This window comes from Aotus nancymaae, unplaced genomic scaffold (genome assembly GCF_030222135.1).
Source record: "Aotus nancymaae isolate 86718 unplaced genomic scaffold, 86718_ANA_hifiasm-v0.15.2.pri h1tg000014l, whole genome shotgun sequence".
In the NCBI taxonomy this organism is placed as follows: Eukaryota; Metazoa; Chordata; class Mammalia; order Primates; family Aotidae; genus Aotus; species Aotus nancymaae.
In genome coordinates, this window is record NW_026988425.1 from 111508830 (window position 1) to 111536465 (window position 27636).

At 50.9% G+C, this 27636-nt stretch overlaps 1 protein-coding gene and 1 long non-coding RNA gene across 2 annotated transcripts in view; one reads left to right on the forward strand and one right to left on the reverse strand.

Annotated features, from left to right (window-relative positions):
• Positions 1-21568, forward strand: part of ADAMTS17 (ADAM metallopeptidase with thrombospondin type 1 motif 17) — a 330513-nt gene extending 308945 nt beyond the window's left edge. The window contains exons 21-22 of the mRNA XM_064375802.1: positions 17169-17346; positions 18766-21568. Coding sequence (XP_064231872.1) covers positions 17169-17346; positions 18766-18926 — 339 coding nt within the window. The 3' untranslated portion in view covers positions 18927-21568. The remainder of the gene's footprint in view (positions 1-17168; positions 17347-18765) is intronic.
• Positions 19334-27219, reverse strand: LOC135274822 (uncharacterized). Its single transcript, XR_010342552.1, has 4 exons — positions 27112-27219; positions 22613-22800; positions 20373-20674; positions 19334-19868 (listed from the first exon to the last, which is right to left on the reverse strand). It is a non-coding gene; the product is annotated as an uncharacterized LOC135274822 (long non-coding RNA).
• Positions 27220-27636: the final 417 nt, after the last annotated feature.

Genomic DNA, 27636 nt, shown 5'->3' on the forward strand with positions numbered 1-27636 from the left:
ATTCATCTGATATCTTTGAATGACTCCTGTTTTCTGGGAACCAAGGTGAACACCACTGTCACCTGTAAGAACCTTCTAATGAGTTTTCTGTTTTCATTTTTTTAAATTGTACTTTAAGTTCTGGAGTACATGTGCAGAGCATGCAGGTTTGTTACTTTGTTACATAGGTATACACATGCCATGGTGGTTGGCTGTATCCATCACCCCGTCATTACATTAGGTATTTCTCCTAATGCTATCCCTCCCCTAGCCTCCCAACCCCCAACAGGCCCCGTGTGTGACGTTCCCTTCGCTGTGTCCATGTGTTCTCATCGTTCAACTTCCATTTATGAGTGAGAACATGCGGTGTTTGGTTTTCTGTTCTTTTGTTAATTTGCTGAGAATGATAGTTTCCAGCTTCATCCATGTCCGTGCAAAGGACATCAACTCAACCTTTTTTATGGCTGTGTAGTATTCTATGGTATATACGTGCCACATTTTCTTTGTCCAGTCTATCGTTGATGGGCATTTGGGTTGGTTCCAAGTCTTTGCTACTGTGAACACAGCTGCAATAAATATGTGTGCATGTGTCTTTATAATGATTTATAATTCTTTGTGTATATATCCAGTAATGGGATTGCTGGGTCAAATGGTATTTCTGTTTCTAGATCCTTGAGAAATCACACACTGTCTTCCACAATGGCTGAACTAACTTACACTCCCACCAACAGTGTAGAAGTGTTCCTGTTTCTCCACATCCTCTCCAGCATCTGTCATCTCCTGATTTTTTAATGATCACCATTCTGACTGGCGTGAGATGGTATCTCAATGTGCTTTTGATTGCATTTCTCTAATGATCAGTGATGATGAGCTTTTTTTCATATGTTTGGTGACTACATAAATGTCTTTTGAGAAATGTCTATTCATATCCTTTGCCCACTTTCTGATGGTGTTATTTTTTTCCTAAAAATTTAAGTTCTTTGTAGATTCTGGATATTAACCCTTTGTCAGATACGTAAACTGCAAAAATTTTCTCCCATTCTGTAGGTTGCCTGTTAAATCTGATGATAGTGTCTTTTGCTGTGCAGAATCTCTTTAGTTTAATTAGATTCCATTCATCTGTTTTGGCTTTTGTTGCCATTTCTTTTGGTGTTTTAGTCATGAAGTCTTTGCCCATGCCTATGTCCTGAATGGTATTGCCTAGGTTTTCTTTTAGGTTTTTTATGGTGTTAGGTCTTATATTTAAATCTTTAATCCATCTGGAGTTAATTTTTGTATAAGGTGTAAGGAAGGGATCCAGTTTCAGCTTTCTGCATATGGCAAGCCAGTTTTCCCAACACCATTTATTAAACAGGGAATCCTTTCCCCTTTGCTTGTTTTTGTCAGGTTTGTCAAAGATCAAATGGTTGTAGGTGTGTGGTGTTATTTCTGAGGCCTCTGTTCTGTTCCATTGGTCTATATATCTGTTTTGGTACCAGTACCGTGCTGTTTTGATTACTGTAGCCTTGCAGTATAGTTTGAAGTCAGGTAGCGTGATGCCTCCAGCTTTGTTCTTTTTGCTTAAGATTGTCTTGGCTACATGGGCTCTTTTTTGGTTCCATATGAAATTTGAGGTAGTTTTTCCAATTCTGTGAAGAAAGTCAATTAGTTTGATGGGGATAGCATTGAATCTATAGATTACTTTGGGCAGTATGGTCATTTTCACAGTATTGATTCTTCCTAACCATGAGCATGGAATGTTTTTCCATTTGTTTGTGTCCTCTCTTATTTCCTTGAGCAGTGGTTTAGAGGCTCTCCTTGAAGAGAGTCTCCAAGTTGAAAGTTCTTCAACTCCTTTGTAAGTTGTATTTCTAGGTATTTTATTCTCTTTGTAGCAGTTGTGAATGGGAGTTCACTCCTGATTTGGCTCTCTGTCTGTTATCGGTGTATAGGAATGCTTGTGATTTTTGCACATTGATTTTGTATCCTGAGACTTTGCTGAAGTTGCTTATTTTGAGCTGAGACGATGGGGTCTTCTAAGTCTACAATCATGTTGTCTGCAAATAGAGACAATTTGACTTCCTCTTTACCTATTTGAAATTTATTTCTTTCTCTTGCCTGATTGCCCTGGCCAGAACTTCCAAAACTGTGTTGAATAGGAGTGGTGACAGAGGGCATCCTTGTCTTGTGCCGGTTTTCAAAGGGAATGCTTCCAGTTTTTGCCCATTCAGTATGATATTGGCTGTGGGTTTGTCATAAATAGCTCTTACTATTTTGAGATACATTCCATCAATACCTAGTTTATTGAGAGTTTTTAGAATGAAAGGTTGTTGAATTTTGTCAAAGGCCTTTTCTGCCTCTATTGAGATAATCATCTGGTTTTTGTCTTTGGTTCTCTTTATGTGATGAATTACATTGATTGATTTGCATGTTGACCCAGCCTGCATCCCAGGGATAAAGCCAACTTGATTGTGATGGGTAAGCTTCTTGATGTGCTTTTGGGTTCGGTTTGCCAGTATTTTATTGAGGATTTTCGCATCGATGTTCATCAGGGATATTGGCCTGAAGTTTTCTTTTTTAGTTGTGTGTCTGTTATGTTTTGGTATTAGGATGATGTTGGCCTCATAAAATAAGCTAGGGAGGATTCCCTCTTTTTCTGTTGTTTGGAATGGTTTCAGAAGGGATGGTACCAGCTTCTCTTTGTACCTCTGGTAGAGTTCGGCTGTGAAACTGTCTGGTCCTGGACTTCTTCTGGTTGGTAGGCTCTTAATTGCTGCCTCAATTTCAGACCTTGTTATTGGTCTATTCAGGGATTCGCTTCTCCCTGGTTTAGTCTTGGGAGGGTGTAAGTGTCCAGGAATTTATCCACTTCTTCTAGATTTTCTGTTTTATTTGTGTAGAGATGTTTATGGTATTCTCTGATGGTAGTTTGGATTTCTATGGGATTGGTGGGGCTGTCACCTTTATCACTTTTTATTACATCTATTTGATTCTTCTCTCTTTTCTTCTTTCTTAGTCTGGCTAGCAGTCAATCCATTTTGTTGATCTTTTCAAAAAACCAGCTCCTGGATTCATTTTTTTGAGTCTCTATCTCCTTCAGTTCCGCTCTGATCTTAGTTATTTTTTTTCTTCTTCAGGCTTTTGAATTTGTTTGTTCTTGCTTCTCTAATTCTTTTAATTTTGACATTAGAGTGTCGATTTTAGATCTTGCCTGCTTTCTCTTCGGGGCACTTAGTGTTATAAATTTCCATCTACACACTGCTTTAAATGTGTCCCAGAGATTCTGGTATGTTGTGTCTTCATTCTCATTGATTTTAAAGAACATCTTTATTTCTGCCTTCATTGAGTTATTTATCCAGTAGTCATTCAGGAGCAGGTTGTTCAGTTTCCGTGTAGTTGTGTGGTTTTGAGTGAGTTTCTTAATCCTGAGTTCTAATTTGATTGCACTGTGGTCTGAGAGACCGCTTGTTATGATTTCCATTCTTCTGCATTTGCGTCGCCCCACCCTGCTCCGGCTCGCCCTCCTTGGGCTGCACCTACCATCCGACAAGTCCTAGTGAGATGAACCAGGTACCTCCACTGGAAATGTGGAAATCACCTGCCTTGTGCATCAATCACACTGGGAGCTTTGCACCGGAGCTGTTCCTATTTGGTATTTGGCCATCTTGCCCAGGGACCATCTACTGGATTTTCTAGAAAGTCTTTTCACAAAATCTGTACCACACCTCCTGTAAGCCTACCTGTGTTTGTCTTTCCATGTGGGCTGAGCATCTGAAAAACGCCTGCTTGCTTCTCCTGATATCTCTTCGCTCAAAGATTGCAAACTGCTGACCTGGAGCCCCTGGTTTTTGCTCAGCCTGCACAGTATCTTAAACATGTTGGAATTAGTGGCTAGCATTTTTACGTGGGAAAATTTCACCTGAAAATTGAGGTTTTGGCTTTGCTATGAAAATGCGGCAACATGGCTTAGGCAGATAATTTTGCTTCTGCCTCTGTTTTATGGAAGGAAAAGTGGTTTGTCCATTGGAAGGCAAAAGTTACCAGAGTCTGATCCCTCCAGAAATGCTGCCATCTTCCTCACCAGCCCAGGTCAGAACACAGGCTTCTCCAAACCCTTGTACAAAAAAGCCAAATTTCCCCGTTCCCAGTTTGCCTGGTAGTGCTAAGGTGCACTGTTATTCCGGATAACAGTAAATTTCAGAAGGACCTAAAACACCTCCTTCCTATTTACCCCCTGATCAAAACATCTGCCCAAAGCAATAGAACTGAGGCTGTCAGTCCAGTTTTCCCCAAAATCAAACAGGGATGCCACACAGTTACTTGGATGTTAATAAAGCTTAGCATGGAGCTGCCAGGATGTACCTTACACTGGCAGAGAAACCTAACTTCAAAGCTCTCACAAAAGATATGTGTGCTTTGGCTGGGCATGGTAGTTCACACCTGTAGTCCCAGCACGTTGGAAGGCCAAGGCAGGAGGATCGTTTGAGCCCAGAAGTTCAAGAGCAGCCTGGGCAACATAGGGAGACCCTGTCTCTACAAAAAAGAAAAAAAATCAAAAAAATAGCTAGGCATGCCTGTAGTCCTAGCTACCTAAGAGACTGAGGCAGGAGGATCACTTGAGCAGGGACGTCAAGGCTACAGTGAGCCATTATTGTACCACTGCACACCAGCTTGGTCAACGGAGGAAAACCAAAGAAAGAGAGAGGGAGGGAGGGAAGGAGGGAGGGAGGGAAGAAAATGCAGTTTGAACCATGAGAACTTGAACTCACGCAAGAGAGACATTACGGGGCTGATTTACAGCTCTGACTCTCCACTTCTATACCTTAACCTCTCTGACCCTCGGTCTCTTTATCTCTGAAATGGGAATCATGAACACTGGCCCTGCCTGTTTCTCAGAGATGCTTAGAGGTTTCAAGATGCTAATATATGTGTCTAAGTCCTTTGACAACTAAGCCCATTTCATTTCATTGCCCCGAATCCACCACCCAGTGTTCACAGTGTTTTGGGGCACAGTCCCCAGGGTTAATGTATTCTGATCTGACCTAACCCTGTCTTATCAGTAGGGCTTCCGGCCTTTTGTAGACAACAATGAGAAATTCTCTGTCCAAACACATCCAGACCCACCGTGAAAAAGGTCACTGATCCTAGCCCAGAGACGTGTAAGTGAGCTATCAGCACACCAGGTTCTCATTCGTAAGCAACATGTTCGCAAATGTTCAGGCTCGTCTAAAGCATTGATGATTACCTTGTACCTTCGTGGTTAGAGTATCCAGAAGCTGTAGAAGGGGAAGCTGCCTAGCACAGTAACAGGCAGAGTCACACTGTTTGGACACTTAAGTGTTCAGATGTGAACTGGAATAAAGCTGTCACTGTCATTGGGGAATTGGAAGGGTCCTAGCGGTCACGCCCTCTCTGCAGCCTGTACTGTTGTTGGCACCTGTGCCCACAGGGGTCCCGGGACAGGAGGCACAGGCGAGGAGCGGTCAGTTCCAGGCCTGAGCCACACCTGCCCATCCGGGGTTGGGGTATCTAGCACTGCTTCGCAAGGGCCTCCAGCCAGAGCCTGAACCTGGGGCTGAGCTGCGGGAAGGTTGGTTTTACCAAGCAGAGAGGGCCCACAGAGATGGGAAACTGGACTTGGCACGTGTGTGTGGCATAGCCAGAGCACGCTGGTGGGGGCTGCATAGACATGAACCAAGAGACCCCCACCCTAACTGTCGACCTCACCACCCTCCCTCCTGCTGCCATCACCAGGGAGAGGTGGGGGATGGGCACCGCCCACACCACCTGCCCCTCACTGTCCTCCCCTCAGGTGGAGAAACTTGCCCGTTTTTCCCTCTCTGCTGTCTCTGGAGAAGTGGGAAGAATGTATTTCCCGGGGGGGGGGGCGGGTGGGAACCCCATGTCCTCACTCCCCGGAGACTAGGCCACTCTAAGTAAGATTCCACAGGGTGGGGCTTCCCAGTGTGTTCTCTGTTTCGGACTGTTTGGGTTTACTGTATGGTTGATGTGTCATCTTTGCTGTCCAGCTTGCGGACGGTGCCTTGGTTGCACCCATGGGCTCCACTGCATTTTTAAAGCGGTCACCCAGGAGTCCTTTCCTGTAACCAGCCTCCAAACCTTGTCATGCGCCGGCCTTTGAAGGCAGCAGACAAAGCGCCTAACAGGAAAGCAGAGAGAAGGCTGAACACTCTGCGTATCACTGTATCTGTGGAAAGTTGTTCGTGTAGCCAGTTGTCCGGTTTCTAGCTCTTGGGAGGCAAATGCCACAGCAGCAGCGTGCTGCGCTGAGCAGGCGTTCACTCCCTGTGTCGCACGAGAGGAAGCTCAGAAGGCGAATCTTCCAGCAGATGGAAGCTTTACTGTCCCCATCCAAGCAGTCTCCTCTCACTTCATTGCAAGGTGCTGTTGAGAAAGATGAGACCATTTCCAGGGAGGTGAGGAATGGGCCGGTCCAAGAGCTGCAGGTGCGAGCTGGGGATGGTGCCCAGGGATGGCTGAGCGTTCCTGCCACTCGGAGCCTTGGGGAGGCGGGCAGGCCCCTAGGGAAGATGGAGCCCCTCCCTCCCTGCCCCTGCCCCTGCCCCTCATCCTGACCTTGGTCAGTAGCCAAACCCTAACCAGGGTCATGTACGAGGGACACACTTCATGTTCCCATCCCTGCCTAGGGCATTCCTATGGCTCTGGTATGTTTGAATAAATGACCTGCAGCTGCCTTCCCACCCAGGATAGTAGCTCTTTCCAGAAAACAATGCTGATCATTGTTTTCACCCACTGAATGCGGGTCTATGTATTCCCCTCTGGGGGTGGCGGGGACTTCAAATGGGGGAGGAGGAAATGTCATTTCTTTCTAGATAGCATGACTTCTGAGGCATTAATCGCCACTGAATGATGGGATGTTTCCAGTGAGAAACACATTTGGGAGGGATTATAATGGATGAGGTTTTTAAAGAAAACTGACTGAACAGACCAAGGGAAGAGTACAGTGTTCCCTTACTCTGAAAAGAAGCAAGTGGTCATCGACGCCCTGATGCCAGTGGAAGGACTGGTCGACTCGCGAGGCCTCTGAGCGCCGCACAGCCTGAGCCAGCCTTCTAGGCTCACAGCTCGAGAAATTACAGTGACAGCGTCTTGATCCATGAAGTGGTGGAGCTAACAGTACCTCTCAGAGCCCTTTCCAGTCACGTGATGCAGTATGTGTTCAAGGGTCTGTGTGCCCTGAGCCCTAGGAGGAAGTCAGGGAGTGAAGCAGGAAGGGCCTCGAAACACCTCTGGAACACCCAACTGGGAAGGAACTGGTGACGCGTTCGGCCGGGAGCTGCGGCGGCATAGATGCCCAGCAGCCACGTTCCCCAACAAAGAAAATCCTGCCCTCTTAAGGGCTTACACCTCTAGAAATTGCCTGTGAAAGGGTCCCGATCCATGAAGTAGGTGTGGGGTTCGTGACTTAGGCGGGTGTTTGATCGTGTTTAAGTGAAGACAGTGCCTTCCGGAAAGATTCCTCCACACCATATCCGTGATCTGTAGACGGCATCGTGGTTAGCAGGAGGGGTTAGCATCTTTCTCCTTAACCTGGCTGGCAGCGCCAACCGTTCCCTCCTCCGGCTGACTTCTGACTTCTCCTTTTGAGATGCAATGTAGAAGGCTGACGGTGATTAAGCGTCTCCTTCCTCGGGTGAGCCGGTCTGAGGTCAGGTTCGGGTGTATTTTGTTATGTCTGCGTGCTCCCCAGAAACCCAGCTGTTAGACGCCTCTCTCTGTGTTCTCGGCAGGCAGATGCAGGCTTGAGTTCCATGATCTCAGCAACGAACGAACCGTGTGTCACGTGAGAGGGTAGTTACAAAAAGCTTTCAGTGGGGACACTGCCTCGGAGTCCTGTGCCTGCTTTGGTGGGGCCTGACCCCACCCCACAAGGCCTGCCGGCCCAACTGTGGCCTCCACTTGCTGTGAGCATGTGCCGAGTCACTGCAGTTCAGCCGGCGTTTCTGGAGTTGCTGTTCTGTGCCGGCCCCTGTGCTGTTGGTACAAGAGTGGACAGTGACTTGGCCTCGAGGGAGACAGACAAGGACCTGGGTATAGGGGCCCATGCTAAGTCCCACTGGGCAGGTATGAAGTCAGCACTGTGGGGTCCGGACAGCCCCTGCCTGGGGAGCCACAGCCGGGGGTAGGTGCAGGTACAGGGTGTGACTACTTTTATTGGGATCAGTGAGAGTGGCCAGTGACATTCGCCATTGCTTTAGAATTGACAAAGCACTTTCACTCAGGGCATCTCATTTGACCCTCACAACCGCCTGTCCCCATTTCACAGATGAGTAAATTGAGGCTCAGAGTGGTGATAATGGCTTTCTTCGTAAAGTCACACAACTAGAAAATGGCAGGGCTGGTAGTCCACCTTGGCTTCAAATGCAAGATAGTGTCAGAGGCTTAGATTCTGAATCTGAAACAAGAAGGAGCTGAGCTGTAAGATGTGTCAGCTGTGACCGTCACAGGCATGTGCTCGTTAAAAATCGAGTGTCTACTCTCTCCCCAGCCACCACACCCATCAAAATCTGCTCCCCCAAAGGCTCTGAGCCAGTCATTTACACTTTAGTGTAAATCTGTGATCCCTCTGGGAGATCCTGCATGTTTGGCCTCCCTTTGTGAAATTGAAAGTTGAGTCCTTATTGAAGAATACTTGAGCATCAGAAATCAAGTATGCAGGGCACTGGGGACCCTGGGGCCCTTTCCTGGGACATACAACACTGCCATGGCAGCAGCCAGCACTCTGCATCCAGATCAAGAAAGGCAGATCCTCCATTCGCTCTCCTAGGACCGTGAGCAGCCAGTGAAAGGCAGTGATCAAAATTCAGTGCTTTTTGGGGCGGGGGCAGACACTTCCTCGGTGTGGAACACTGTGAGTCCACAGAGCCCGCCACTGGGCGATCGTGCTTTATAGAATGAAGTCCGAGACCCAGGCCATGCTCAGATGAGAGCCGTGGGCTTACTGAAGAGCAGTGAGGTCCCAGGAGATTGCCAGGAGGGGTGGCTGCAGGGAAGTCAGGTGGGACGCAGGGCTGTGCCAAATGGTCCAAAGGAGTGCCTTTATCATCTGGGCCCCCTGCCGTCCCTCCATTTGCTCAGTGTCCCTTGTCAAACCAGCACCTTTGCAGCGAGTGAGAGATCAGAGCGTGGAGAAGCCTGGTCATCCCACGCCCCCTCTCTACTGCAGTCTAGGTTCTGATCACTGCCTGGATGTGGGTATCAGGTCAGAAGCCATCATCCCTAAGGAGCGCTTTTTTGTCATTGACCTCAGAGCAGGGCAGGTGGTTAAGACAACTCAGGTTCACAGCCCAGCCCTGCTGTGGGCCCTGTCTCATCTTGTGTGGGCGTCATTTGCCGTCAGGTGAGTCTGGGGGTAGTCCTCATCGGGCTGACTGAGAAGTGAATGGCATCCAAGCAAAGCATTCGCGCCAATGCCTGGCACAGAGGAAATGCCCAGTACGCGCTTGTTTTGATCATCATCATTTTCACAGTCACCGTCTGGGGTAGTCCTCAGCCTCGGCTCTCATCAGAATCTCATTTCTTACATGGGCCTGTAAAATGTTTATGTATTCAGAGGCTGGGCGCGGTGGCTCACACCTGTAATCTCAGCACTTTCGAAGGCCAAAGTGGACAGATCACAAGGTCAGGAGTTCAAGGCCAGCCGGGCCAACGTGGTGAAACCCCATCTCTACTAAAGATACAAAAATCAGCCGGGCATGGTGGTGCATGGCTGTAGTCCCAGCTACTCAGGAGGCTGAGGCAGTAGAATCACTTGAACCGGAGAGGCAGAGGTTGCAGTGAGCCGAGATTTCACCATTGCACTCCAGCGTGGGGACAGAGTGAGACTCCGTCTAAAAAAAAAAAAAGTATATGTATTCGAAAAACAGTCCATGGAGTGTGGTTCAGGCCCCATAAATGGTGCGGTTGGGCACCCACACGTGTTGGCGGCATGGCCTGGGGCAGGCGTCTCGCTGCAGCCTTTGCAGTTGATGGTGGGAAGCAAAGTTACCCACAGGGAACAGCTCCAGCCCCAGGAGAGAGGATGAGAGCTGCCTCACTGTCTCCTCTGCGCTCAAGAGCTCCAAGAGCTCTGGAGGCGACCCAGCCCCTGCAGGTCATGGAGGGGGCTCACCTCAGCCTCCTGGTTCCCTGGCTAGAAGGTCCCAGCCACAATCTGCAGGTCAGCAGGCTGCGAATTCAGAGGAATGAGGGACACCTGAAGCTGCGAGTGCCAGGAACGAGGCAGGCCAGGCATCGCAGGGGGAGCGGAAGGGGTGTGTATCGATGAAAGCATTTCCTGTTTCTCGGGAGGGCGTAGAGAGTGGGGATTTTCACTGTTGTTTCACACTGCTATTTCAGGTTTCAACCGCTTCTGGGGTTTTCCTTGCTCATGCCAAGTCTGGGGGGAAGTCTGTCCAAAATGCTTTTGAAGAGCTTTTGACATTTCACCAGCTAAGCACCTTTTCAGTAGAAAATGCAGTTACTGTCAGGATTCTGTGTCTTTCTTTGCTCTCCAAAACCAGCCCGAGGCAGGCTGGCCCCTCAGAGACTCACTGTGTGGGGAGGACAGGGTGGTTTCACTGTGCTTTGAGAGTTCAGCCTTGCATTGTTTCACCCCATCCCGGGCTCCTGCTCAGCCCAGAGCTGGTGGGTGGAGCTGGCTGGGGCAGCCCTGCCTGGGTCCACTCTGCAGGAACCAGAGCCCCAGCGTGGAATTGACATTCCTGGAGTTTTTTCCTCTTCCTGAGAGTTTTACAGCCTCCTTGAGCTAATTCTCAAAACATCCTGTCGGGATCTGGTGTGATTAACAGTTGTGATTTTACAGCTGGGAGAAACTAGAAGGGAATCCCACTGCGGGCGGGGAAGGACGTCATCAGGGCAGGGGTGACAGAGACCTGGTTCCTCCCTGTTGGGGGTGGTGCAGGCAGGTGGGGGCAGGAGCCAGGCTGGCAGGGCGTTGGGAAGACTTACGTGGACACTCTGAGACCTCACATTCTGCCTCTCTGAAAGGTGGCACTGCGTCCCCAGCAGACATCCCTTATTGAGTACCTACCGTGTTCCGAGCTCTGGCCACAGCAGCTGTCAGCGTGAGGATGAACAAGCTCAGTGCACAAGCCCGGTGCCCGTACACAGCTCAGGCAGGAGCTCGGCCCTGCTGTGATGGCGGCTTACAGCAGCCAGTGACGCTTGCACAGTGTCACCCTATCACTTTGGTCTGGGGAACCTAACATCTTTTCTCTTTTTGTGGGACACTCTACCTAAAGGGAAATCTTTTCCACAGTAACTTCATGAAATAATTTGCACAGAAAGCACGTGAGTGCATCCAAATTGAACCTCTTCCGTCCGTGGCCGTGAACTTCTTGCCCTTTGGGCATCAACCATTTTGTTACTGTTTTTCCAGTGACACCCGCGCCCTGCCTGGGAGGGTGGTGGACGGAGGCAGAGGCTGCCCCTCCACCAGGCAGCCAGCTGCGCCGCACAGCCGTGGGCACCTGCTGGAAAGGGGGCTCCACTCACTTCAGGTTTCCCGGCAAGGAGCTTCTCGCTTAAATTTATGGCTGCCTCCATTTCTGTCTCAGTTACCTGAGTCCTGGGGAGCCACACAAAATGTGGATGTGAGGAGCCCCTTGGCAAAAGGACCGGCGGTGAGTGAGCACTTCAAACAGGACCAGATGCGTTTTTTTGTATCCGTTGGCTTGGATTCTTAAAGCCTGAAAAATGGCTACACCGTGATGCTTGGGGCAAATTCAATGCTATCAAGAGACACTGCAGTCTCCTCACTGTTCAGTTAAAGCCAAAGCCTCAGGGGAGCATGGAGGACTTCGCCCCGCGCCTCTGTTATGCCTCTGTTATCCCTCTGTTATGCCTCCCACCTCGGCCCAGCTCAGGTTACAGGGTGTCATTCATTCAGCAGCAACCCCTTCAGACCTGTGTGGACTCAGCTTTGTCTTCAGGGCCAAAACAGCCTCTAGTTATGCTCCCTGACGTCTGGCTGCAGGCGGACGGGCTGTCCACACCTGCCTGTGGAGGGCCTGGTGACAGAACGGCAGCCCAGGGAGTGCCCAGGGAGTGGGCCAGGTGACGCAGCCGCAGCGAGCCTTGCTGGGCCCCAGGAGCTCCCTGGCCAGTGCTCTTGGCCGTACATTTGCTGTTGAGAATAGTAACAGCAGGATTTGGTGAGGTCCGCTCTGTCTGAGACCCCCGGTTAGGTACCTGTTCCACACTGCCTCTACTCCAAGAAACAGTTCTACAAGCAAGAGTTTATTATCCTCATGCTGCAAATAAACTGAGGCTCAGAGAGGTTCAGCCATTTGCCCGAGGTCACACAGCTAGTAAGTGGGGATGTGGAATGCCAGCAGTCCCCAGTCCCCCTGCCACCTGAAAGCCCCACACCGCACGGCCTCCCCATCAAAACTCCAGTCATGGAGAGCATGTTACCTGTGGATTTTAGGCCAGGGCAGGCCCAGCACCACCTCAGCTCAAATGAAAATGCAGCTGGTTTGGACAGTGGACCACCAGCAGGTTACACCAAAGAGTCATTGGCAGAATTCTCCAGTTTTATTTTTAATTATACAAGTAGTTCTTACTATAGAACACACTAAAAGGAAAGTTAATCCCGGAAACCATATGGTGACATAGTAAATTTTTATAATGGTTTGTCTACCAAACTGTCACGTAGGTACACACACATCACCTAACACATGGAGGCATCCTCTGGGGGGCTGGCCCAGACAGCTCCAGGCAGTGAAGCAGACACCCCCAAATTCTTAAAACTTCTTCCAAGTGAGCCAGAGCCACTCACAGCCCACAGCTGTGTGAACAGCACCCACTAGGACTCCAGCTAGAATTAAGCAAAACCTAATTCTGATGAGAGTAAAATGCATACAAGGGGCAGAGCCCTTGAGACCACCTGCCCTCAAAACTGCCTCTCACCTCGCCCTGACCTGGCCCTGCCTCATGGGGGCGCTAGTGAACAGTGAGAACAGACACCTGGCCCTGTTGAAGGACTTTGGAGACACCCTTCCATGATCTCATTGAGCAATTTTTTATAGACTGGAAAATTAAAAGCCAGTGACCCATGCTAGGAAAGGCCATGAGTGAGTGGTAGAGACAGGCAGTGACTTGGTTGTTTGATTCCCGCCTCCAATCGAAGCTCCATTCAGTACCACCTCTAGTTCACATAGGAGGATGGAATGCAGTCCATGAGAAGATGGGGTCACTGGAACACTCACCACTCCTACCTCTGCAGCTTTCAGCAAGACATGGACCCCTGCCAACCTTGGAGGCTGGCATCAGCCGTGAGGGCTGTTGTGGAACCTTCCACGCTGCCGTGGAAGCCTGTGATGAAGAGCGGGCACGCCCCCTGCACATGCTGGAGATATGCCCCATGCCCTTTCTCCCTCGGCCCCAGAGCAGGCTGCACAAGGCGAAGACCTTTCAGAGGGGACACCTGTCTGCCGGGTCACCCTAAATGCCCGAGTTGTACGATGGTCATTGATCATTTCCAGGCAGAAACCTTGTCAATTCTGTGCTTGGTTTTAATAGGCCCACAGGATGAAGCCCTGGCCCTTGTGTGATTTTCACATGTGTATCAGCAACACTCACAGAAGACGCAGAAGGCCTTCCTGGCACTCACGCAAGGCTGAGCCCATAGCAGCAGTGACTCAGTGGGGCTTACTCTGCAGCCAGCAGGGCGCAGCCACCTCAAGAGATGCCGGGGAGTGAGGCGGGCTCCTCCATCCATCTGTGCAGTTTCCTCCCCAGGAATCCAACAGCCCTGCCCCAGGCTCCCTTCCCCAGGAAGGAATAGGAAGATGCCTGTCTTTCCCTACTGAGTACGTGTTTTACAGTAGGTGGCACCATGGCCAGTGACCCCAAAAAAGATCTGCAAAGAGATGTTGGTGTGTAGTCTGCAGTGCAGGTCAGCAGTCAGCAGATGTATCCTTTTTTTTTTTTTTTTTGAGACAGAGTCTTGCTCTGTTGCCCAAGCTACAGTGCAGTGGCGTGATCTCAGCTCTGCCTCCTGGGTGGAAGCAATTCTCCTGTCTCAGCCTCCCAAGTAGATGGGATTACAGGCACCCACCATCACACCCGGCTAATTTTTATACTTTTAGTTGAGACGGGGTTTTACCATTTGGGCCAGGCTGGTCTCGAACTTATGGCCTCAGGTGATCCGCCTTGGCCTCCCAAAATGCTGGGAGCCACTGCACCCAGCCCTCTGTTCTTAAGTGGGCCTCATACATGCAAATAGTCACAGAAGTTAATGCTGATTATATGGTAAGCCCGTTTTCCCAGGGAGCAGGGTTTCTTTTAAATTATGTAATCCATTTAGATGTAAAAGTCTCTAGAGTATAAGGGGACTCATCAAATGCCTGCCTAATAAGTAACTTATTGAGGTAGTTATACAGTCATCTTTAAAGTTATGCATTATAAACATTCAAATTGAGGAATGTTGCTGTTTTGTTTCTCTAATGTGTTATAAAATGGAGCCTTATGAAATTGATGCTTTGAGGTCAGAACACTGAACATAAGCAGTTTTGTATGGTGCAACCTATGATTGCAATGTTGGTCTCATGGTCACCGGCTCCACGCTGAGTCGCGTGTCCGTTTGCCGGAGGACACGTGGTCATATCTGACTTCACTCGAATGCTGCCCTTTTTCAATCTCTGTCCCTCTCTGAGTGGCCAGGTTGCATGGTTTTATGGGGCACTGGTATGACTTTGCATGTAGCTTTCGGCTGTGTAGGCGTGGCTTTGTTCGGCATTGGGAACGGTGGCCTTTTCCTTCATCCACCATGTTGGTGTAGACTCTCCGTCTCTGGGCACAACTACTTACCAGATTGCTTTTGTAAGTGATATTTTTTGAGACAGAGTTTCGTTCTTGTCGCCCAGGCTGGAGTGCAATGGCGCCATCTTGGCTCACTGCAGCCTCCACCTCCCAGGTTCAAGCGATTCTCCTGCCTCAGCCTCCCGAGTAGCTGGGATTACAGGCATGCGCCACCACGCCCAGCTAATTTTGTAGTTTTAGTAGAGACGGGGTTTCTCCATGTTGGTCAGGCTGGTCCTGAACTCCCAGCCTCAGGTGATCTGCCCACCTTGGCCTCGCAAAGTGCTGGGATTACAGGCGTGCATCACCACGCCCGGCCCTTGTAAGTGATGTTTAAACATCTCTTACACCGTCCCCTGCACCTCCTCTGTGAGTATGAAGTCCCGTCTCTAGCAGAAGATGGTTAAAATTTTTGCCACCTAGTTTTTTTAACCCCCAGGTGATTCCATAAGATCCGTAATAAGCCTTGATTGAGGTCACTCAGTTTAGTGGCATTTTACCAAGCAGTACTTTGACTACAGAATAATTGAGGGCACCCGCAACACCGCACCCCTGCCCTGAACTGTGAAAGGCTTTGTTCTTACTGAAATAGAAGGCAGCTGACTCTAAGAATGATTTTGACTGAAAGCCTCTGCTCCCTTACCTGGCACACCTGTCTATAAACTCTGCAGTCAGGCTGTGCCTGGATGTTGTTCTTGCTTAATTACACACACTTGTCTGCGAAGACACAACTCCTTAACAGGAAGAAACAGAGCTCTCTGCATTCTTCACAGGGCAGCTGCCTGATGGAAGATGGTTTCAAGATGTGATGGGATGCGCGTGTGCCCTGCATAATGCACACTGCTGGAACTGCAGAGGTGTGGCCTTTGGGAGGTGAGGAGGGTTCGATGTCATGAGGGCAGAGCCTCCTGCTGGGAACAGTGTGCTTAGAAGGGAGAGAGACCTGAACTCACTTGCTCTCCACCCTGAGAGGACACGGTGGTCTGTAAGTCAGGAGGGCCTTCGCCAGACACCGGATTTGTTAGCACCTTGATTTTGGCCCTCCACCTCCACAACTGTAAGGAATACATGTCTGCTGTGTAAGCCACGCAGGCTTTGGTACTTGGTGACGGCAGCCTGGGGAGGCTAAGAGGTAAGACACCTGCTGAAACGTTAATTCATGCTAGCTGCATTCCACCGCCCAACTCTGCTCCAGGCTCTGAAGTTTTTTGAGATGGTGAGCAGCGTGGCTTGGTGGCCCCCAGGAAGGACTGGCCTGATGACCACAGGTCTCCCCAGTACCTTCTGCTGTGTGAGGCTCTGGGGCCTTTGCCCAGTCTTGGACATGGAGAAGAGCCCAGTAATCACTGGGGTTGAATTTCCCCCAAGCCTGGAGGGTAGGGGCTTAGAATTAAGTAAAAGAAAATAAAGTACAACCTTTCTTGTATACCAGAGTCACGCCCTGACGTGTGGCTGACAATGTTAATTGAGACACATCCCTGGCATCTCCAGCCCTTGCAGCACGAGGCGGCAGCGTGTTTGCTAAAACCAGGTCAACGGAGCTGAGCAGAGGCCTCCAGAGTCCCAAGGAGTCGACCTGTGTTGCTCTGTGATTCTGTTCTCCCTCCCTCCTCCTTACACATTTTTGAGACAGTCTTGCTCTGTCACCAGGCTGGAGTGCAGTGGCACGATCTTGGCTCACTGCAACCTCTACCTCCATGATTCAAGCAATTCCCCTGCCTCAGCCTCCCGAATAGCTGGGATTGCAGGTGCCCACCACCATGCCGAGCTATTTTTTTTTTTTTTGGTATTTTTATTAGAGGCAAGATTTCACCATGTTGGCCAGACTGGTCTCAAACTCCTGACCTCAGGCAGGTGTCTTAGCTCTTAGCCTCCGCTGGCTGCCATCACCAAGTACCAAAACCTGCGTGGCTTACACAGCAGACATGTATTCCTTACAGTTGTGGAGGTGGAGGGCCAAAATCAAGGTGCTAACAAATCCGGTGTCTGGCGAAGGCCCTCCTGACTTACAGACCACCGTGTCCTCTCAGGGTGGAGAGCAAGTGAGTTCAGGTCTCTCTCCCTTCTTCTAAGCACACTGTTCCCAGCAGGAGGCTCTGCCCTCATGACATCGAACCCTCCTCACCTCCCAAAGGCCACACCTCTGCAGCTCCAGCAGTGTGCATTATGCAGGGCACACGCGCATCCCATCACATCTTGAAACTATCTTCCATCAGGCAGCTGCTCCTTTTGCCCTGAATGATTGCGAGCGCCTGGGCATGGCACATAGGGTCCAGCCCAGGGGCAGCCAGGGTGAGGCCGTCGTCCCAGCCCCCACGCCGAGCTCGCGGAGTTCATCACTCAGACCGTCCTGTCTCCCGCAGTGCTCGTCGACCTGCGGGAAGGGGCTGCAGTCCCGGGTGGTGCAGTGCATGCACAAGGTCACGGGGCGCCACGGCAGCGAGTGCCCCGCCCTTTCGAAGCCCGCCCCCTACAGACAGTGCTACCAGGAGGTCTGCAACGACAGGATCAACGCCAACACCATCACCTCCCCCCGCCTTGGTGAGTGTCTTGGCTGGCGCCAGTTCCCCGGGGCTGCTGCGTCCCCCACCCAGTGAGTCCTCCCTGATGGTGACGTTCCTTCAGCCAGAAAGCCCTCCTCTTGGGCCCCACTTGTCACATGAGGCTGACATTTGTCAGTTCTGTAGAAGAGAAGTTTGAGAGATGGGATTCCATTCCTTGTTGTGAAAGTGGTGTCTGCGTACTGCTGTCTCAAACACAGGACGCTGAGCGTCCCCCGCTCCCCTCTGCCCAACACAGGACAATGTTCTGCAAACATCGTAGGTTTCCTGTGCATGAGGAGTGTGAAGGGAAGTGCTTCTTTCTAGAAATGAAAGATCCAGGGGCATCTTTGATGAGGCCATGAGGACGCACATACAGGACACACCCTAGGCTGATGCTTGAGCAGCGGACAGGCGTGGTAGAGGGGCTGAGACGCTGTGAGTGGTTTCGCCCTGGGTGCTCGGAACCTGGCCTCTTACCAGTCCATGCCCCAGCACCTAATGATCTGGCTGAAGGCAGGGGCTCATGCCTGTAATCCTAGCACTTTGGGAGGCAGAGGCCGGTGGATCGCCCGAGGTCAGCAGTTCGAGACCAGCCTGACCAACATGGTGAAGCCCCATCTCTACTAAAAATACAAAAATTAGGCGGCGTGGTGGTACATGCCTGTAATCCCAGCTACTGTGGGGGCTGAGGCTGGAGAATCACTCGAACCCAGGAGGCAGAGGTTGCAGTGAGCCGAGATCATGCCACTGCATTCCAGCCTGGGTGACAGAGTGAGACTCCTTCTCAAAAAAAAAAAAAAAAAAAAAAATCTGATCTGATGATTCCTTCTAACAGAGTTTCTGCTTTGCTAAATTGAAATCCTGGAGAAATAATGAAGGGGATTTCCAGCGCCTTTGCTCCCAGGTGGGGGACGCCTTTGAGCTGGCAGAAGTGGAGCTGTGGCTTTTGCGAACACAGCCTGCTTGATAACTTGCAGAGCCCTCCCTGGCGCAGGGCCTTCTCTTGGTACAGCCAAGACCCTGGAGGATATTTGGGCCACTTGTATGTACTTGGACCTTGTGCTTTTAGGGGTCCTTTGATGTCCACTGTTCCGTGTCGTCCTGTTTTATACGCTTACAGTAATGGCACCCTCGGCCACAAAACAGCAGTAAATGCCACTTGGCTCGGAAGCAAGGCGGCCTGTGCCCTCTTCCCTGAAGAGGCAGCCAAACCACCATGCTCTCTTATGTGGTTGGGTTATGGATGCAAGGGTGCGTCCCTGTGACAGCAAGTGGCACCCCCAGTGCCCAGGCAGGAGGCATGGCCTAATCAGTGCACAGGGTTGATGTGTGCACCAGGTGAGGGAGCCCAGTCAGACCACCAGCCCTCCCAGTGCCATCCCTGACCCCAGGTGTTCTCTCTCTACTGTCCCTTTAGCTGCTCTGACCTACAAATGCACGCGAGACCAGTGGACGGTGTACTGCCGGGTCATCCGAGAAAAGAACCTCTGCCAGGACATGCGGTGGTACCAGCGCTGCTGCCAGACCTGCAGGGACTTCTATGCAAACAAGATGCGCCAGCCACTGCCGAGCTCATGACGCGCGCAGCCTGGGGGTCACTCAAAGCTCAGACTCAAGGTCTGAAGCCTGCCCCCCTACTCCCCGCAGTGCACAAGCCCTGTGGCCACGCCTCCAGAAGGCTGCCCCAAGGATCCAACCACCTGGACTGGACTTAACAATATATTAAGTACCGAAGCACTAATGTCAACAGCCACTGGATGGCTTTCTACAGCGAGGAAAAAGTAGGCATGAGTCACAAAATAACTTTAAGATTCCAGGTACCTCTGGCAGGCAACGGTGGAGAGAGAGAGAGAGGCGACATTTGATGCTCCTGTCTCGGCTTGCTTTCGACATTGGAACTCCCAGTGCTTGGTGGATTGTGGAGGAAACAGCCCAAAAATGAGACACGCTAAAAGAGGCTTTATTCTGAAAGCCGGCGACAGCCTGGAGGAAGGGGCAGGTGTTGGTGAGCCGCTGCCCACGGCTTCTCTGGAGCGGGCCGGGCTGCCCAGCCCCCGTTTCCTCTTTATCCGCCTTCTTGACCACATGAGAACCAGGACATTGCCTCCATGCCCAGCCCTGAAAACAGTCTCTAAACCCTGGGCGTTGTCTTGGAAGTCTCATCCCTGAGTGCGTAAATCTCTCCCTGCCAACGAGGACACCAGTGCCACACAGTTCTCCACCCACCCACGGGGTAAGGACGTCCGAGAGTGTCTGGGTTTGGGGAAGCACCTACTTTTCAGAGCACTGCTGTCCACCGTGTAGGGAAACAGAAGGCCCTTTCTTCAAGGTGCTATGAAACGCTAGTCACGGCCATGGGGTTGCTTCCTAAGGCGAAGGTGAGCTTGGGCCAGCTTTGTCGGAGCAGAGGGGCACCTGCCCACCTACCTGGAGGTTCGGCTCTGGCCCAGACTTCAAGCTTTGCACCTTAGAGATGCTGTGCCATGTCCCAAGGGCTTTCTACCGACCTCGGCTGTTTACCTGAAGTTAAGACAACATGTAGGACCTCTGAGGACGCAAGCCCAGGCTTAGGATCTGCAGAGCAAGGCCTGACTGCTCTACCCTGGCACTCAGCTAGCTTTCTCCGGGGGCCACTCAGCCTGATGCCCCGGGACTAGGAGAGGAGCGCCATGTGGCCAGCCCTGCTGCACACCCACCGAGCCTTCCTGTAGCCCAGACTTTGTGGCACCCATCAGCGTCACGGCTGTCATCATTGACCCATCATCTTTTTGGTGGGGCAAGAATGATGCATGATGGAGATCCTTCCCTCCTGCAGCCCCTCACGCCTTCTAGCTGAGCTCTGCCCTCTTCAGAAGCCCAGAGCAATGAGCAGGACAGCCTCTTTGAGAGCACAGAGGATGGTAGAACCCTGCCTGCCCCCAGGAGGCCGGGCAGGCTGGGAACAGGGATCCTGGATGCCAGGAGACCTGTTTTGCTCACCAACTTGGTGGGCATTTCATGGGTGCTTATGTTCTAGGAACTTACCATGAGAAACAACTCCTCCATGATTTCAGACAGAAGGCCTCTCTGGGGCTAATTTCCATGGGATCATCTCCAAGTGCTTGATTTACTGGTGCTGTGTTTGTGTTTTTGCTGTTTTTGTTTGATGTCACAACCTTAGAGTTAGCTTAAATCAGAAAGAAAGAAACCTGTCTGCCCTCTCCACCCCGTTGTCTGAGCCGTGTTGTCGTTACCACCCCAGAGGCAGAGAAGCGGTAGGGACGTCAGGGAATTGACTGACTTCCACTTGAATCAATGAGAAGTGCTGAGAACCTTCCGTGGGTGCTCTGTGGAGAGAAATGAGTGTCTGTCAGGACCGAGTGACCCACCTCACCCCGGAGGCCTATGCAAAACACTGTCCTCCCCACTCACTCAGGCCTGGCCACCAGCAGACTCCCCCGAATCCCAAAGCCCTCAAATAATTCTTGGGGAGCTGAGGTTCCATCTCCCTCATCCCCAATGAACTGTTAATTCCACCAAAAGACAGACTTCTGCAGCCAAGGAACAGAGCCAGGCTAGCTCGCTAAGGAAGCCTCAGCCTGGTCTCCTGCCTGGTCCGGGGGCCCCTAAATATGCCCCCTGGTCACCCTGGCAAGGGCCTCACACCTTCAGAATGAAAAGAATTGATTGATGGATTGAGTTATTGTCAAACACCCCCATTAGCCCCACAAAGTCTGCATCTTTGGAGCTCTTTTAGCTCATCTTGAAATCTACCAGCCCGTCTTCTGTTTATGGCACGAGCAGTGATTTCCGTGAACCCATCATGACATTCTTTCCCACTAGACGCTGATCACAGCAGTGATGTTTCTGTATTGTTAATACCCTGTACTGCCCCTCAAGTACTGTACCTTTGTGCTTGCACACGTGTTACTAACTACAGTCTCACGATCCTATGGTGCTATTTTTATTGGTGCAAAACGAAACCCTCTCAGTTGACCACGGCTTGATATGATCAGAACCCAGGAAAAGATCCTCTATGGCAACGCCATTGTTCTTTTCTCAGTTCAGAGTCAATGTATATATTTTCCATTAGTTAACTTGCATTACATACTGTACTCATGGTATTTTTGTTTTACTTTTTGGTGCTGGTTTTGAAAGAAAAAGATGAACATTGGACGCCATTATACATGAAAAATTAATCCTATCATTGGAAGCAAGTTGAATATGTGTAATAAAATGTTTTTCCATAATAGTTTTAAGCTGTCTGTGAAGTAAAAGACGAAAGCCAGTCCTCACTGGCTGACGGGGAGGCTATGTCCTTCCCTGCTGTGGCGGCCACCTGGCTTGCCGTGGAATTGGCTGCAGGGAGCCATAGCCTGCTGGCCACAACTGGGGTCGGTGTCATAGGTCACTGGGAAATGCAGTTCTGGGGGGTGACTGCATCTCCCTGAGCGAGTGCTAACAAATCTTTCAGTCCTGGCCTCATCCCCGTGTGGTTGCAAAACTGAGTGGGGACACGAGGGTCTGACCATTGTGCCGTGAGCCTGCACATCTGGTACAGAGCACCCACCTCTCTGGCAGAGCGGCCCATGCTCCAGGACCTGTGCTGCAGAGTGCAGACCCTGGCCATGCCGGCCGGACAACCATGCTGAGCTCGCCATCCACTGCCCCCACCCCCCACAGCTTCCCTCCACCAGCAGGTATGACAGAGGATCATGGCCCTGCACATCCCCCAGCACTGGGGACAGGACAGGGGTGCCACACTACCACAGTGGGAACAAACATGGCCACTGGCCACTGGGATTGCATCTCAGCCTGACATGGAGCAGGCATGTCAGACCTCACTGGGATGGGGAGGCCACCTCCTCCCAGAGTCAGCAGAAAGCTCCACACCCACAACCTTTGTGCCGGACTTTGGGAGGTCGACACAGGAGGATCACTCGAGGCCAACAGTTCATCAGCCTGGGTAAAACAGTAAGACCCTGTCTCTACTAAAGTTAGCCGAGTGTGGTGGCACACTCCTGCAGTCCCAGCTACTCAGGGGGCTGAGGCAGGAAGATTGCTCACACCCAGGAGCTGGAGGCTTCAGTGAGCTGTGACTGTGCCACTGTACTCCAGCCTGGACAACACAGCAAGACCCTCTCAACAAAAAAAAGAAAAAACTGGAGTAGCCCCCAGAAATCTCACTAAAAAAATAAACTGACGGACAACACACCAGGGGCCCGCAGCCCCCTGGTCACTGGAAAACACATAGTTTGTGTTAATTCTCAAGAACTATCACCCACCTGCATCCAGGACGTATCAGAACCCTCTTGTCCTTCCTCCGTTCTGCCCTCCCCGACGGGTTGGCTTTTAACTGCCCTGTTGACATGGGATTTCTTCATGAGCTGCTTCAATTCCTGCGTGGCCCCAGTGATTCCAGTTTGTTAGATGAAATTGACGAGCTCTCCATCAGCAAGTGTCCAGTGAGCATCTGTTGGGGACCAAGCAATTCTTAGAACCGCAGAAAACGCAAAAGAACAGAAGTCCTGCTCAGGAGCCCACAGCCCCACAGGGCAGAGAAGCCTGTAGACGCACACAGCTGGGAATGAGCCAGAGGAGCAGAGCTACAAGAAGGGAAAGGTCAGGACGTCCTCTGTGGGTTTGTTGACTGACCTTGACACAGACTAGAACGTCTGGGGTTGGAATCTTTTTTCGTTTTTTATATCTTTTTGAGACGGAGTTCATTCTTGTTGTCTAGGCTGGAGTGCAATGGCATGATCTCTGCTCACCACAACCTCCACCTCCCGAGTTCAAGCAATTCTCTTGCCTCAGCCTCCTGAGTAGCTGGGATTACAGGCATGCACCACCACGCCCAGCTAATTTTGTATTTTTAGCGGAGACAGGGTTTCTCCACGTTGGTCAGGCTGGTCTCGAACTCCCGACCTCAGGTGATCCACCCGCCCCAGCCTCCCAAAGTGCTGGGATTACAGGTGTGAGCCACCGCGCCAAACCTGCTGAGGTTGGAATCTTTTACTGCAGTGCCCTTTCTCTGTAATAGCCTCAGCAAAAGCCCTTGCATTTACTGCTTCCAGGCACAAATCTACCTGCATGTGTGTTCATTTTCTCTGCCTAACAAGGAAGGAATGCCCAGCGCTCCTGGAAAGCCAGCCCTCCTGCCATCACTTGACGCCCCGCTACCCCAGCAGTTCTCCACTCACCGCCTCACCTCCGGTCATGACTCCCCTGCTTTTGCCCTCTGCTCTACACTAATGCTTCTTGACAGGTCACCAATGATGTCATGGCATCAGGTTGCACGGACATCCTAGTGTCCTGTTCCCCAGCTCTCAGCAGCCCTCCCTTTCAACACAGCCCCTTCTCCCAGCTTCTACAGCACCACACACTGCGGACTCTTCTCCCCTCTCCCCGCCATCCTGCTAGTGACGGAGTGCCCAAGCTCAGCCCTCCACCCTTCTCTATGTACTTTCCCCCTAGGTTGTATTACCTGGACCCAAGACTTTTCTTTTTTTCTTTTCGAGACAGAGACTCACTCTGTTCCCCAGGCTGGAGTGCAGTGGCGTAATCTCAGCTCGCTACAACCCCCGCCTCCTGGGTTCAAGCGATTCTCCTGCCTCAGCCTCCCGAGTAGCTGGGACCACAGGTACATGCCACCATGCCCAGCTAATTTTTTGTATTTTTAGTAGAGACGGGGTTTCACTGTGTTAGCCAGGATGGTCTTGATCTCCTGACCTCATGATCCACCTGCTTCAGCCTCCTAAAGTGCTGGGATTACAGGTGTGAGCCACCACGCCCGGCCCATACCATAATACTTCTACTGCACTGTGCAAGGCCATCACTGTCGCCAAGATTCTGTGAGCCATCTGTCCCCAGGGGTCCTTGGCAGGGAGTTAAATCCATGTAGAGAACTCCCACTGCAACAGGTAGAATTCGCCCTGTACCTTTATGTCCACTGTTCCTTATCCAACACCTCAGATCTGCTCTGGTACACTGTCCTGGCATCTCCATGTCCATTCGTACTGGGGCCCCTGGGATCTAGTTCCTTTCCTCCTCCACTTGGGTTATATTGTGACTTAGGAATCTGTCTGTGGGCAGGAGGGGAGATGGGGGAGATGCCGATTCTAACACAGCATTTGTGTGATCTTGCAAGGCACAGGCTTCAGTATCTTTAAGCAAGGGAGCAGTGATAGATAGCTTTAACAGAGAAGAGAGGGCCACTTCTGCAGGCTGGAAAGAGTCTAGAGAATGCGGGGTTTCAGTTTTTAGGGCATTTACTGAAATACTCCCTTCCAATCCCAGAGTCTCATTCCTTCCTCATCAGGACTCTGACCTGCGTGTAGCTAACCTCCTGGGGTTGAGAAGTCAACCTTCTCTGAAGCTTCTGTGTCATATCATTAAAGCCTGGCCTGATCCTCAGCTCTTTCTGCCTTCTTAAGACATAAGGGCCTCGTCTCACACTTCACCTTAAATTAGTGATTAATCATCTTTAGCATTTTTATTGTCGTTCTCCAATGCATCACTAACGCTGGCAACAGCCGCTTAATTTCTTTGCCTTAGAATTTCTGTTTCCCTGTATCTTTCAAATGACTGAGCTATTGCACCACCAGTGAAGGCTTAATCATTGCCCATACAGATGCCAGAGGCTTCTCTCCTTAGGTTGGTGAGGGGGACATGGCGGGGGCCTCATATCCAGCTGGCAGGTGTTGGCAGCTCAAAAGTTCTATCTTAGGGTCTGCTTCCCAGGTCCACTCCTGGCACCAGCTGCCTCCTTTTGGGTTCTCAGGAGCCAGTCTGAGATGGAGACTTGTGGGCAGGATGATTGGGAGGTGCCCTCAGGAATCCCGTAATGAGTGAGAAAGGATTCGGCACATACAGGTACCATGGGGAGCTGTAGAGTGGAACAGCTGTCTTCACACTTGTCTCAAACAGAGGCAAGGGGGCAGGCCTTTGTATATCACAGGACGAACACCATCTTGAGAGTTCACTCTCTTCTGCTGAGAGGGTGCTGGGGACAGACTCAGCTGTGAGCAGCCACCACTCCCGGCAGCTGGGGACAGCCATCAGTCCTGAAGGGGGATCTTTACGGTACACCACACTGTATACCACATGCCTTAAACTTAGGTTTTTACAAATTAAATTCCCAGTTAACTGTAGCTTCCCCAAATCAGTAAATGGTGCCACTAACCAACTAATGTCTGATATCAAAACATCAAAGTCACCTTTCTTTTCTCGGCTTCCCTTTCTATCCTCAGCCCAATTCAGCCACAAATACCATTGGTTCTACTTTCAAAGGATAGCTCTAACCTGCCCACTTCTCCCTATCTCCATTGCCACGTGGTTACCAAGTCACAGACATTTCACCGGGAACATAGTAGCTTCCTGTCTTAGTCCATTAGGGCTGCTGTAACAACCACCTTAGCCTGAGTAATTCAGAAACAACGGAGACAGGATGCTCCCAGTTCCGGAGGCTGGAAGATCAAGGCGCCAGCAGATTTGAGTGTCTCGTGAGGACTCACGACCTGCTCGAGAGAGCCTGCCTTCTCACTGAGTCCCCGCATGGTAGGAGCGAACACACTCTCTGGGCTCTCTTAGTAGGGACTCTAATCCCATTCATGAGGGCTCCACCCTCGTGACCTCATCACCTCGCAGAGGCCCCACCTCCCAGCACCACTGCACTGAGGATGAAGTTTCAAACTCTGAATTTTGGGAAGACACAAACGTTCAGACTATCACACTTCCCGACCATCTCCCTCAGACACATTCTCCACACCCTAGCCAGGCTAGTATCGGAAAAACATAAATCATAATAAAAACATAAGTGACATTCCCTGCTTAACACCCTCTGATGGCTTCTCAGCCCTGTGGTCCTGTCGGACCCGTGACCCCCGCTCTCCTACCCAGTCCTTCCCACACAGGACCCCCGGCCAGTCTCCTTTCTGCCTGCGAGCCTTCCGCCCTCTCCCCGCCTTCGGCCTTCCACAGATGCTGCTCTCCACATAGGTAACGCTCCCACCCACATCCCACGGGTCCTTCCTCTGCTGAGATCTCTGCCTCCTTCACATCTCAGCTCACGTGTGACCCCTCGCATAGCTGTTCCAAGCATCCAGCTAACATGGCCTCCCAGTCACGGCTGCTGTCTTTAAGCCCCCTCAGTACTTGTGATAACCCAGAATTATTAACGTTTTTGCTTGTGCACCCTCACTTTCCCACCTAGAAGGCAAGCTCCCATCACCACCACCGTGGAACTCACCTGGCACTGCTGTGTCGCTGCAGCCTGGTGCCCAGCATGTCCGCCCCCTCCGTTAGTTCCCATTTCTATTGTTTACGTTATTTTCAGATAAGCTAAAGATTGTACCGGGACATGTTTATACTGGGTATTAAAAACATACTCTGTTGGTTTTTTTTTTTTTTTTTGAGACAGAGTCTTGCTCTGTTGCCCAGGATGGAGTGCAGTGGCATGATCTCGGCTCACTGCAACCTCCACCTCCCACGTTCAAGCAATTCTCCTGCCTCAGCCTCCCAAGTAGCTGGGATTATAGGTTTGTGCCACCACACCTAGCTAATTTTTGTATTTTTAGTAGAGGCGGGGTTTCACCATGTTGGCCAGACTGGTCTCGAACTCCTGACCTCAAGTGATCTGCCCGCCTTGGCCTCCCAAAGTGCTGGGATTACAGGCGTGAGCCACCGTGCCCGGCCAAACACGTTCTAATAATTTTTTTGGCTTGTACCTCAAACGATGCAAACATTTGGACAACCAGTTGTTTATCGGTAAGGAAAAGATGCCTACCGTTTTCCAAATGCTTCCCGTTGCCAACAGAGATAGATGTTTCCGGGTGTGTTTCCAGGTGTGTTTCCAGGTGTCTGCCATGGTGACAGAAGTCGTTTCCTCACTTTTTCGTTTTATCTGTGGAATAGGAAAGTGACGACTCAGAAGGCAGAGAACGTTCATGGTCTGGAGAGAATCTTTGAAAAGCCTGATGTGGTGCCATCATCTAGCGTCTCTAGAATAAAAGTTCTAACTGCATGGTTCACGGTATCCTCAGGACAAGCCCGCATGCCAGCGGGGACACAGCATGGCATGGGAGCTCACCCGCTCTGGAATTTCCTTAACCAGGGACCACGCTTATGCTTCGTGTGCTATAAACTTGTCATCCCCTGGCTTGGAAGCCCTCCTCAGAAAGGCATCCGCTTTCAGAGCCTAAGCGGCCACAATATTTCAGGGGACAACATTAAAAAATGACCAAGAAGGCCAGACAGGGGGGCTCACACCTATAATCCCAGCACTTTGGGAGAAGCATCGAGGCAGGAGGAT